The following is an 11695-nucleotide window of genomic DNA, read 5'->3' on the forward strand; positions in this document are numbered from 1 at the left end:
AAATCTAATCTAGTAATCAAAATGAAAAACTTAAAACCACAAAAGCAAAAGATAAAGAGAGAAGAGAGAAACAAACACACCAAAGATTGTTGATCCAATTCGGTCCAACTTGACCTAATCTGGGGGAGAGATAGATCTCAGTTCTTACAAAGTGATACAAATGGGTTGCAAGAAATTAGCTTAAACAAGCTCACAAAGAACAAATCTAATTTCTATCCATTTTCTCAATCTCACAAATGAACAAGACATTCAATGATTTTCACTCACCCAAGGTGTTTACAATGTTTCCCAACCCAAGAGAACTCTAATCAAATACCCTCAACCCTAAAGTTACCTCCTTTGATTTCCCAAGTTTTCCTCTCTTGAAGTTCTCTCTTCTCACCCTTCAAAAATGAGCTAAAACACTTAAATAGTACACAGTGACTGACAAAATCGCACCGCGCCACCCAAAACCGTGTCACGATTGATGAGTACGACCCAAGTTACGACAACCTTATCCATAAATCGCGTCACACCTGCACAAATCGCACCACGATTTTCCTTCAGCAGAAACCATACGTTCTGCCAACAAAATCGTGCTACGCCATTCATAATCGTGTCACGATTATGAGTTTTTTCAAAATCTCAAATTTAAGGCATACACAACAACTTTGTTTCGATATGTGGTTGTTCAGCTGGATGGTGTGTTGTGTGTGCTGTAACGCTCTCTTTAATTATTTAATTATTTTATTAAGTTTAGAGTCCACTTTATATGATTTATGTGATTTTATACGATTAGGTGATGTGTTGATATTTTATTGATAGGCTTATTTTAGTATTTAATAGAATAAGATTTGAAAATAAAATAAATACTGAGATGTGGGGCTGTTTTGGAATTTAGAGGAGTTTAGTGGAAAAAGAGGAATAAGATAAAGTAAATAGAGGAGATATAAATATGAGAAGACCTAGTTTAGAAAAATTAGTACGTACAATCAGTTTTTGGAGAAAGGGAGAAAAAGCCAAGAGAAGAGAAAGAGACCAAGAGAGCTGCGATTTTTGATTCTAAGGTAAGGGTGAGACTAGCATTCAATTCTATTAATCTATATGATTTTGATGGTTGTATTTAGCAAGAGTAGGATTGGATTTAGAGAAGTTTGAGAAAGGTTAAAGTGAAGAATTGATGAACAATGGTTAGATTGATGTAGAAACTGGTTACAGACCTTAGATGATCCATAGGATGATTACATGAATCATTTTTGAGGTTTAAACCAAGTGATTAGGTGATTTTTCGTGAAAATTGTGATTCTGCCCGAGCCAACATTCATCGCTCGCCTCCCGAGCTATGATCCTCGCCATAGCGAGTGAGCAAATTCATCGCTCGCCTCGCGAGCAGCTTCTTCACGCCTCGCGAGCCATACCTTGCAGCTCGCCATAGCGAGCAGATTAACTCGCCTAGCGAGTGTGATCAGAGTGTCAACATGATTTTGTAGTTTTGACCTTTAAGTCGAAGCTTAGATGTTTTTGAGTGCCTGAACTTGTATGATGATGATTAGGAAAGATTGTAGATTGAGATTGAACATGGAATAGTTTAAGAATGAATCTTTGTGAGTTGCACCTGAACTCGCCATGGCGAGTAGAGGCTCTCGCCTCGCGAGCTACCCATTTACAGAATGCCTTGTTTAGGTTAAATGCGATCTTTGTCGCACGTGATGTTATGAGTTGACCTTTGGGGTAGGACTGAAGCTTTAATGATTCTAATGAGGTTCAGAGAGGATGATTATGATGATTTAATATTGTTGATTTACGTTGATGATTAAATGTGAAAAGATCTATATAATGTGAAAGTTGTTGATATGTAGTTGCAATTGTTATACATGAAGATTATTATTGATGGTTACTTGCTGTATATGTTTAAATGATGTTGTCTTCTGTCGTGATGAATATGATTTACTTTGATGATTAATGTGAGAATATTTATATATTGTGAAAGATGCTGATATGAAGTTGTAATGGTTGTATTTGATGATTATTGTTGATGATGACTTGCTGTAAATTATTTGATGGTGTTGCCTTGCTGATGTGATGTATTAATATCATTAAGATGCTAATGTTGATTTAAGATGTTGGTCCAAATTATTGGAGTCATAAGAGATGTCTAAGTTGTTAAGTTGTTAAGATGTTGAGTCCATTGCATACTCATTTACGTTGGGTGAGGGCTTGATGCTCTGTAATGTATATTTATACATAATATGTGAAAGGAGAGGGCTTGATGCTCTGTGAGCCTATTTACGCTCAATACGTTGGGGGCTTGATGTCCTTGTTGGTACCACATGCATGATTAAGAAGTTGAAGTTGCATATGTTGAGTTTAAGTTGTAGAAGTTGCATTGTCGTTGTCGTTGAGTTGTCATTTGCCAATGAGTTGTTAATAAAGAACTAAGTGAAGTATTAATATTTATTAATCGTTGTTGGTTATGTTGTTGTTATATTATTATAAGATGATGAATATGATGTTGTTATATTATTATAAGATGATGAATATGTTGTTGTTGTTATATTATTATAAGATGATGAATATGTTGTTGTTATATTATTATTATTCGATAATTATGTTGTGTGGTCTATGTTATTATGAGGTGATGATTATAATGTGTTAATGAGATGATGATTACGTTGGGTGTTAAAGATGATATTTATGATGTGATGATCTATGTTGGTTATGATTTGGTTGTTATGTGCTATATGATAATGTTTATAATGTGATGAATATGAAGTTAATGATGATTAGAAGTTGGTTGAGTCATTAAGAATTATTACATGAAGAATTATTATTACTAACAGATGAAGTTATTTATGTTGTTAAATATAATTAATGAATTATATGCTTGATATTATTGTTTTGTGAAATCTCACCCCTTCTGCTTGGAAATGTTGCTCTTCGTATGGGTAACTTGCAGGTGATCGAGAGTAGGTTGCTGTGTTTTGCTGTCGTGAGTGGCTATCCCTTACTGAGTCGTTTAGGTGCTCTGATACGTAACGGGATGAGATCTTTTGTGGCTATTTTCTATTCCTTTACGTATTTGATTTATGATGTCAATTGATTAAGTTGTTTAAACTGAATTTTATGAGATGTTTGATGAGGCCTACGTGCCAAGACTTTTTATGTTGATGAATTTAATCCGCTGCAAAGTTTGAATTAATATGTTGAAGGATAAATTGTTATTTATCTCATTTATGATTTTTATGAAGTGTAGCATTCAGTTTATATGCTGATTACTCTGATAATATGTTTGAAATTTTTAAGTTGGGAAAATGGGGTGTTACATGTGCTGTTTTCTTTGATTTATTGCTTTTGTTTGGTGAATCTTTGCTTGGGTGTGCGTATTTTGTTGGTTGTTTCCGTTTTTCTGCTTTGTTTCCATCCCTGTAAAAGTTTGAGTACCCACGCAGTCTATCTGCTTAACTCGACAGGGTTTAAACATTGAACACCCACTTATTTCACTTAAAAAAACTAATTTTTATCTGCTTATAAACTTTCATTGATATAATTAAAAATCTAATGTTAATAAAGTTTATATAATTTAGAATGTTCAAAAATAAATAGTTTTAATTTTTTTTTTTTATTTCAAGAAAAAAAGTTTGAACAGACCGATTCAACTTTACTCCTATGATACAACTAAATTAAATTAACATTAATAGTAGTAGGATGTATATATACCGTCTCCATGAGCTTAGCTCACTTGGTATGGAACAATATATATTATATGTAAGGGTTGGGGTTCGAACTTCGGACACCCCACTCATTCACCTTCATAGTGAATTTCTCTAGCCTCTAGAGTACTTGATAAAAAAAAAAAAAGTGTATTTACCTTTTTGTTATTCAGGTACAGTTTTTCTAAAATATTAGTAAATCTAAAGTTTTTTTAAAAAGACAAAAGTCTAATTTTTTCTTTTCTTTTTGTGAGTGCACGATTTCACAAAATTTAAAAGAAATCAAAGGTACAAATTGACAAATCACTATTTTTAATCGAACAAGAGCGAAAGAAAAATAGCTCTACATTTCAAAGGGAAATGCTGCTTATAACGAAAATATCACGACAATGCATTTGCATTTTTTTTTTTTGAGCAAACAATGCATTTGCATAAAGCATGATTGTGGATGACTATATTGTTTTGGCTTATTTACCATTTTGGATCCCTATCTTTCTAAAAGTTGCGGTTATGACCCCTAACTAATTTAAATACAAAACAGCCCCCTATGTTTTGATTCTTTGGCAGTTTTGGACCCCCAGTCCATTAGTGATGTGCCACGTGTATTATTTAGGGGGCCACGTGGCACCTCACTAATGGACTGGGGGTTCAAAACTGTCAAAAAATCAAAACATAGGGGGTTGTTTTGTATTTAAATTAGTTAGGGGCCATAACCGCAACTTTTGGAAAGATAGGGGTCCAAAAGTGCAATTAAACCTATTGTTTTTAATCCAACCACGCATGCTCCTAGCCAAATATAAATTTAATGGTGGCAGCACTTCGTGAAATGTTCGTGATGATATGTTTCGCGAGGAATAGCACTACCCCATTCCAAAATCTAAAGTACTATCAATTCTGAGCAATAATTTTTAGTTAAATTTACCGTATAAATTGACACCGGAGAGAATGACATTAAGACTTTCAGAAAAATTATTTACACACTCATTTATTATTTTAAATAGGTCTCGAAAAACCTTAAATACATTAATTTTTTGAAATATATATATTTCACAAAGTTTGATTTTAAAATTACAAAGTTTTTTTACCGCTAAGTCTTGAACAGTTGGCTGATATGCACATGTATGAGTCTTGTAAATCATGAGAATTATCTATTTATTTTTCGGTTGAGGAAATGAAATTCGACTTTTATTCATAAATATTAGGATCAAAAGAAATTTCCATTATGTGTCGGGTCCAAATTTTTGTTTGATATAGATGTGTCGGGTCCAACTTGAAAGTTAGTAGAATGTTGACCTTAGAAGATTTCAAAACATTCCTACCATTAAAATCGTAGTTCATTAAACCTCTTTTTACACGTAAAATAAGTATTTTGAATAAAATTCAAGTATTATTTCTGCCTGATCCTCAAATCAAAATCAAAGAAAGTAATAGTAGTATCAACAACTTCTAGATTTTTAGTATGGGAATAATCGCTAGTCGCTACCACGATATATATAATTTTCATAAACTTTGAGACCCTATATAGACACATGCATTCATGGTCTTATTTGTCTCAAAATTCATCACCAACAAATACTTCAACTCTAAACATGGAACAAAACTTCCTTCTCTACATCATTTTCTCTTTCATTTTGCTAATCACTATAAAACTACTATTCTTCTCCAGAAGATTCAAAAAACTTCCACCATGCCCACCTTCTTTTCCCATAATTGGCAACCTCCATCTACTTAAACAACCAATTCACCGCTACTTTCATGACCTATCCCAAAAATACGGTCCAATTTTCACACTTAAATTCGGGTCTCAATTTGTAGCTGTTGTTTCATCAGCATCCATTGCTGAAGAATGTTTCACCAAAAACGACGTAATTTTCGCAAACCGTTTAACCTCTATCAAAACCAAGTATCTTGGCTTCAACAATACAAACATTATTACCTCGTCCTATGGAGATCATTGGCGCAACTTACGTCGTATAAGCTCGATTGAAATACTCTCCACTCATCGTCTCAACTCCTTTTCCGAAATCCGAAAAGACGAGAATATGAGATTGATTCAAAAGCTTAGTGAGAATTCTCACAAAGATTTCACAAAAGTTGAGCTTAGACCCTTGTTTGCTGAGCTAACATTTAACATAATCATGAGAATGGTTTGTGGAAAACGTTTTTATGGGAATGAATCTCATGATGCAAAAAATTTTAGAGATGTCATGAATGAGGTGCAACAGTTTGGGTTAGGGTCTAACCTAGGTGATTTTATTCCTTTATTTAGATGGTTTGATTTTAGTGGTTACCATAAGAAGATAAAAATGGTTGGGGAGAAGATGGATGCACTTTTCCAAGGACTTCTTGATGATAATCGTAATAATAGAAAGGAAAATAAGAATACCATGATTGATCACCTACTTTCCTTACAAGAATCACAACCTGATTATTACAGCGACCAAATTATCAAAGGGCTTATTATGGTTAGTCACTTATCATTACTCTTTAGTCCTTTTAAATAATCAATTTTTTTATTAAAGTTAAAAAAATGATGTGGATATTCAATAATAATTAAGCATTATCATATAATTACATAGAATGTTTCTTGTTTGTTTTGCAGTCATTGATATTTGCTGGAACAGAAACCTCTGCTACAACATTAGAATGGGCTATGTCTAATTTGTTAAACCATCCAGAGGTAGTAGAAAAAGAAAAGATTGAATTGGATAATCACATTGGACAAGAGCACTTAATTGAGGAAGTTGAAGCTACCAAATTAAAGTACCTTCAAAATATTATCTCTGAGACTTTACGGTTGCATCCAGCAGCACCAATGTTGTTACCACATTTATCAACTAAAGCTTGCACTGTAGGAGGCTATGATGTGCCTCAAAACACCATGTTGATGGTGAATGCTTGGGCTATTCATAGAGACCCTAATTTGTGGGCTGACCCTATGAGCTTTAAGCCCGAGAGGTTTGAGGATGGTCATCAAGGAGACAAACATGGGTTTATTCCTTTTGGGATGGGGAGGAGGGCTTGTCCTGGGTCGGGCTTAGCCCTGAGAACTTTGAGCTTGACTTTGGGATCTTTGATTCAATGCTTTGAATGGAAAAGGATTGGCAAGGAAGGAGTTGATATGACTGAAGGACGTGGAACTCTGTTGCCTATGGCCATTCCATTGGAGGCACAATGCAAAGCTCGTCCAATAATCAATAAGCTTTTCTCTTAATAATTGTGTGTTTGCTAAAGATTCAAATTGATAAGAACCTTATGAATAATGTTGTAGAAGTTGAAAAAATATTATTTGGTGTGTACTACGCTATTCCATTGTTTATTTTTTATTTATTGAAAAATAAATACTTTCAAAAGCTGAAGAAGCTTTTCTAGATCTATACAAGATGTTACGGCAATGATATCAATTATAAGCATTTTAGGCGTTGAAAATTAAGGCAATGACATCACGAAAAATTGTAGCACTATGAAACTCCTTTAAAGATTCAACATAACATATAAACATAATTTATACAGAGATAAGCAACCGGACAACAAGTTCCGTCGCTACAACAAAAACTGTAGTCCCACCAAACACAGTGACCGTCTCTTACAAACACCAAATGAACAAACATACAAACAAGCATGATTCAAGAGAGTCCGTTTTATCCAGCAAGATCTAGGTGCTCTCGCTCCTATTAGGCTTAGACGACACATAGTCCTGCTAACAAATCACAACTCATCATATGTATGATTTGATTTGATTCAATAATATAAAGCACTGACACTCCTTAGATTATACGTGTCCCGGTGTCCGACACGACACCGACACTTGTAGTTAGATTAAATTATATGATTTTTTCAAATTATTAGTTGTGTCCGTGTCGTGTCCGTGTCCGTATATAATAACTAATAGGGCAGGGCTATTAATATACCACTATACCATATGTTGATGATTAAGGTTGGGAACCCAGTCATTTGTGGCAGGGTTGCTTTTATAACCTCTAAATTGGGTTTCACCGTGGCTTGCAGGTAACTGAATCCCATATTCACCTTCATCTCCATCTTTAACCGCTTTTATAAACCCACTTCCTGTCTATTTTCATTTCAACAACAAAAAAACTAAAAACCAAAAATTGCAAAAAAATATTAAAAAACGAAAAAAGAGGGCATAAATATAAATATAGAAACAGAGTAAAACCACGAACCGTGTGATGTTGTTTATCAATTGACAACAACTCTTGGTAATACTTTGTTTCCACAAACTCATCTTGTGTATCCACTAATCCCTTTGAGGAAAGTATAGTTTGAGAATTTGATTGAAGAGATTGAAGTTTTTCAAGCTCTTGTATGTTGTGTGAAGGAAAAGTGGAGTCAACGAGGTTTTGTTGTGTTTCAGGTTCGCTTCTGTTGGGTTTGATGGGTCGTTTTGGTGTTAAAGCATCAAATTGAGCTTTGATTTGATTAGTGATCTTGATTTGTTCCTCGGTGTTCAAAACCTCGTCACTTCGACTTGGTTTTGTAGTAGTTTTCAAGTGTCCTACCATGATGTTGTTTTTTGGGTCTATACTGAATGAGGCCAAAGTGGTGTTGGAGGATTAGTACTAGAATTTATAGAGGGAGAAAGTGACAAAATAATAGTATTAGCTGATTAGTTGAGTAGGAAACTTAAACAAAACTATGGGCGTTGAAACTATGGATTTCGTATATGTAACTGGTTATTGTTGGTAAAAGGATAACATGGTGGTTAAATAAAATAGAAAATGCTTGTGGTTAAAAAAATAATTTTGTAACAAGAAATCCAAGAATGTCAACATGATCTATAGTGTTTAGAATGATAGCGTTTGTCGAGCATCAACTGTAGAAATGTAAGTTGGGTACATGTAAACAATACGCTCACATTAGTAAGAGGAATTTTTTTTTTGACCCTTTATTTAAAAAAAAATTCAGGTCCGATCCCCTTTTGAAATTTTTTTTCAAAATGACCCACTTTTAATTTTTTTTTTTTTGTCTTATTCGCCGTTCCCGCCATCTGAAACGGCAGGACTGGCCGGCGGTCTGACAGCCTTCGCGTCAGGCGGTGCATTTTTTTTTTTTCATTCCCGCCATTTGGACTGGCGGGACCCAATTTTTTTTTCTTTCGTTTTTTCTTTTTTTCAAATTATAGTAATGATAAATAATAATTATAAATAAAAATATAGTAATGATAATGATAATATATTTAAAAACACTAATTATTTTATTCATAAGAAATAAAAACAAAAACTACTTTCTCCGCGGAAACCAATTACGCCAATGTAAACTATGACCTCCCGTAGCACATAATTTATCTTTTTTATTTCGTACGGGTCGTTGGTTTTGCTCTTGCTCTTCCTCGTGTTCTTCCTGTTCCACATCCTCGTCAAGAATTTCAACATCATCATTAGTTTCCATAGCGACTTCATTTTGCACTTGTGAAGCTGAGTTGGTCCAGATTTCATTAACGAAGTCATCGTCATTAAACCCTGCTGCCAGATTTTCTATGGTATTAGTTTGTGAATTTGGTCATTGAGGTGCGTAGCTTGTTTGGGGGTAGTTTACAAAGTGTGGAGGGGTTGGTAGGTTGAACGAGGAGTATTGTGATTGGTCTGGATAACTAGTTTGTGTGGTGTGTTGAGTTGGATTGAAATCATCAAATGAATAGTTTGATATTCGAGAGCTTTCTCCATGATGACTTTGTTGAGAATAGCTTGGATATGGGATTGGGGTGTTATGTAAGATTTGGTTTGTGGGTTGTGGCGGTGATTGGTAAGGTTGGTTGTAGTTGTAGTTGGTGGATGGGTTAAAGGTTTGGTCAAAGTTAGTGGGTGGAGGTGTCATGAATTGGTTATATGGTGGAAGTGTTTTTGACCACATATTTTCATCTGGCACCGTATAAGTTTCTGGCACTGCAGGATAGTCACGTGACAATCCTGGTAAAATTCTTGCACATGCTTGCCTTGGGTTTGACAATAATACTTCTCTATAAAGCCACACAATTGCACATCGACTTTAATGTCGCAGGATCATCGCAAGCTCAACTACAAGCTTATAAGCCAAAGCATCAAAACACTTGTGCATGCGGATGCCTCGGTAACGCCAAAATTGATCATTGCGCACATTAAAGAAAAGTTTAACTACACAACCACGTATCGAAAGGCGTGGTTAGCAAAGAACGCTGCCATCGAATCTATTTACGGCAAATGGGAGGAATCATATAATGATCTTCCGCAATGGTTGAATGTGATGAAGGAGACAATGCCAGGGACCGTCTTCGATTTAAAAATGCAAATTGGCGAGAATGGAGAGACACAATTTCATCGTCTATTTTGGGCCTTCGATCCATGCATCCATGGGTTTAAGTATTGCAAACCAGTTGTCCATGTCGACGGGACGTGGTTGTATGGCAAGTACAAAGGAACATTGTTGCTTGCGGTAGCACAAGGTGGAAACAACAAAACGATTCCAATCGCCTTTGCACTTGTCGAAGGTGAGACAAAGGAGGGCTGGAGTTTTTTTTTGAAAAATCTAAGAAGGCACGTCACAAAGGGAATATCTGTCTGCATGGTCTCCGACAGACATGAATCAATTAAAAGCGCATTCAATGACCCAAGGAATGGTTGGCAAGCAACTGGTTCAGCTCATGTGTACTGCATTCGACACATTAAGCAGAATTTCATGAGGACAATCAAGGATGGAGATCTTAAGGATGTTGTCAATAATATGGGTAAGAATATTATGTTACAGTTTTTTTTATATCGTGCTATTATTAAATAGGTTCACTATCTAACTAATTGTTTTTTCTTAACATGCAGGATATGCCCTAAACGTACCCTTGTTCAATTACTATCGTGGTGTAATCCAGGAGGCAAATCAGCGTGCATTAGATTGGGTGGACAATATTCCGAAAGAAAAGTGGACTCAAGCATATGATGAGGGTCGACGATGGGGCCACATGACAAGCAACATCGTTGAGTCGTGGAACTCTGTGTTTAAGGGAACACGCAACCTACCTGTTACACCTATAGTTCAATCAACCTACTATAGGCTGTCATGTCTCTTTGCTGATAGGGCTTAAAAAGCGTTTGCAAGGGTAGGTTCCGGAGATTTGTTCAGTGAATATTGCCAAAATGCGATTCAGGATGACATTGTTAAGTCCAACACCCATCATGTCGAACAGTTTGACCGAGAAAGGTATACCTTCTCAGTCCGTGAGACCATCAACTACAGGGAGGGAAGGCCAATGGGAACTTTCAAAGTGGACCTACGAGCGGGGTGGTGTGATTGTGGGAAATTTCAAGCTTTACATTTTCCATGTTCTCATGTCATAGCCGCGTGTTCTTCATTTCGCCATGACTACACAACCCTTATTCCACCTGTGTTCAAAAACGAGAGTGTTTACTCCATCTACAACACAGCCTTCAAAGTAGTCCACGACAAGAGTTATTGGCTTCCATACGACGGTCCCGTGCTTTGCCATAATCCAAACATGCGAAGACTAAAGAAAGGTCGACCCAATAGTACCCGCATAAGGACTGAAATGGACGAGGAGGTGGTGGAGAGGACTCCGACACCGAGACGGTGTGGGTTGTGTCGGCATACCGGTCATATTAGGAGAAATTGTCCGAGTTTAAATAATCGGTAGTTAATAATGTTATGTATTATGTGTTCAAATAAATTAATATATTTTTATCTATCATTATTATTTGTTGTGTTTTAATGTAAAAAAATGCTATTTGTTCAAAAAAAAAAATGTAAAACAATGCTGCCAAAAAAAAGAAAAAACGAAAAAAAAAATATAAATTGGGTCCCGCTAGTCCAAATGGCGGGAATGAAAAAAAAATTTAAAAAAAAAACGCACCGCCTGACGCGACGGCTGTCAGAACGCCGGCCAATCCCGCCGTTTCAGATGGCGGGAACGGCGAATAAGACAAAAAAAAAAAAAAAAAACCAAAAGTGGGTCATTTTGAAAAAAAAATTCAAAAGAGGGTCAGACCTGTATTTTTTTTTAA

At 35.6% G+C, this 11695-nt stretch overlaps 3 protein-coding genes across 6 annotated transcripts; 2 read left to right on the forward strand and 1 right to left on the reverse strand.

Moving 5' to 3' along the window:
• The first annotated feature begins 5220 nt into the window (after positions 1 to 5220).
• Positions 5221 to 7064, forward strand: LOC11410588 (cytochrome P450 81E8-like). The gene is made up of 2 exons (XM_003611612.4): positions 5221 to 6154; positions 6292 to 7064. The coding sequence occupies exons 1-2, from the start codon at positions 5279 to 5281 to the stop codon at positions 6901 to 6903; spliced, it is 1488 nt and encodes a 495-aa protein (XP_003611660.3). The 5' UTR covers positions 5221 to 5278; the 3' UTR covers positions 6904 to 7064.
• A 68-nt stretch (positions 7065 to 7132) lies between these two features.
• On the reverse strand, positions 7133 to 8342 carry LOC11410589 (uncharacterized). 4 transcript variants are annotated; one of them, XM_003611613.3, is made up of 3 exons: positions 7874 to 8342; positions 7609 to 7761; positions 7133 to 7386 (listed from the first exon to the last, which is right to left on the reverse strand). In XM_003611613.3, the coding sequence occupies exons 1-3, from the start codon at positions 8210 to 8212 to the stop codon at positions 7345 to 7347; spliced, it is 534 nt and encodes a 177-aa protein (XP_003611661.1). In that variant the 5' UTR covers positions 8213 to 8342; the 3' UTR covers positions 7133 to 7344. The 4 variants fall into 4 exon arrangements, with proteins under 4 accessions (XP_003611661.1, XP_003611662.2, XP_013453487.1 ...); XM_003611614.4 differs by having other exon boundaries at positions 7146 to 7389; positions 7874 to 8311; XM_013598033.3 differs by having other exon boundaries at positions 7146 to 7389; positions 7601 to 7761; positions 7874 to 8308.
• A 1356-nt stretch (positions 8343 to 9698) lies between these two features.
• On the forward strand, positions 9699 to 11328 carry LOC112421911 (uncharacterized). Its single transcript, XM_039834391.1, has 3 exons — positions 9699 to 10410; positions 10499 to 10755; positions 10825 to 11328. The coding sequence occupies exons 1-3, from the start codon at positions 9699 to 9701 to the stop codon at positions 11326 to 11328; spliced, it is 1473 nt and encodes a 490-aa protein (XP_039690325.1).
• The last annotated feature ends 367 nt before the right edge of the window (positions 11329 to 11695 follow it).

This window comes from Medicago truncatula, chromosome 5, assembly GCF_003473485.1.
Source record: "Medicago truncatula cultivar Jemalong A17 chromosome 5, MtrunA17r5.0-ANR, whole genome shotgun sequence".
In the NCBI taxonomy this organism is placed as follows: domain Eukaryota; kingdom Viridiplantae; phylum Streptophyta; class Magnoliopsida; order Fabales; family Fabaceae; genus Medicago; species Medicago truncatula.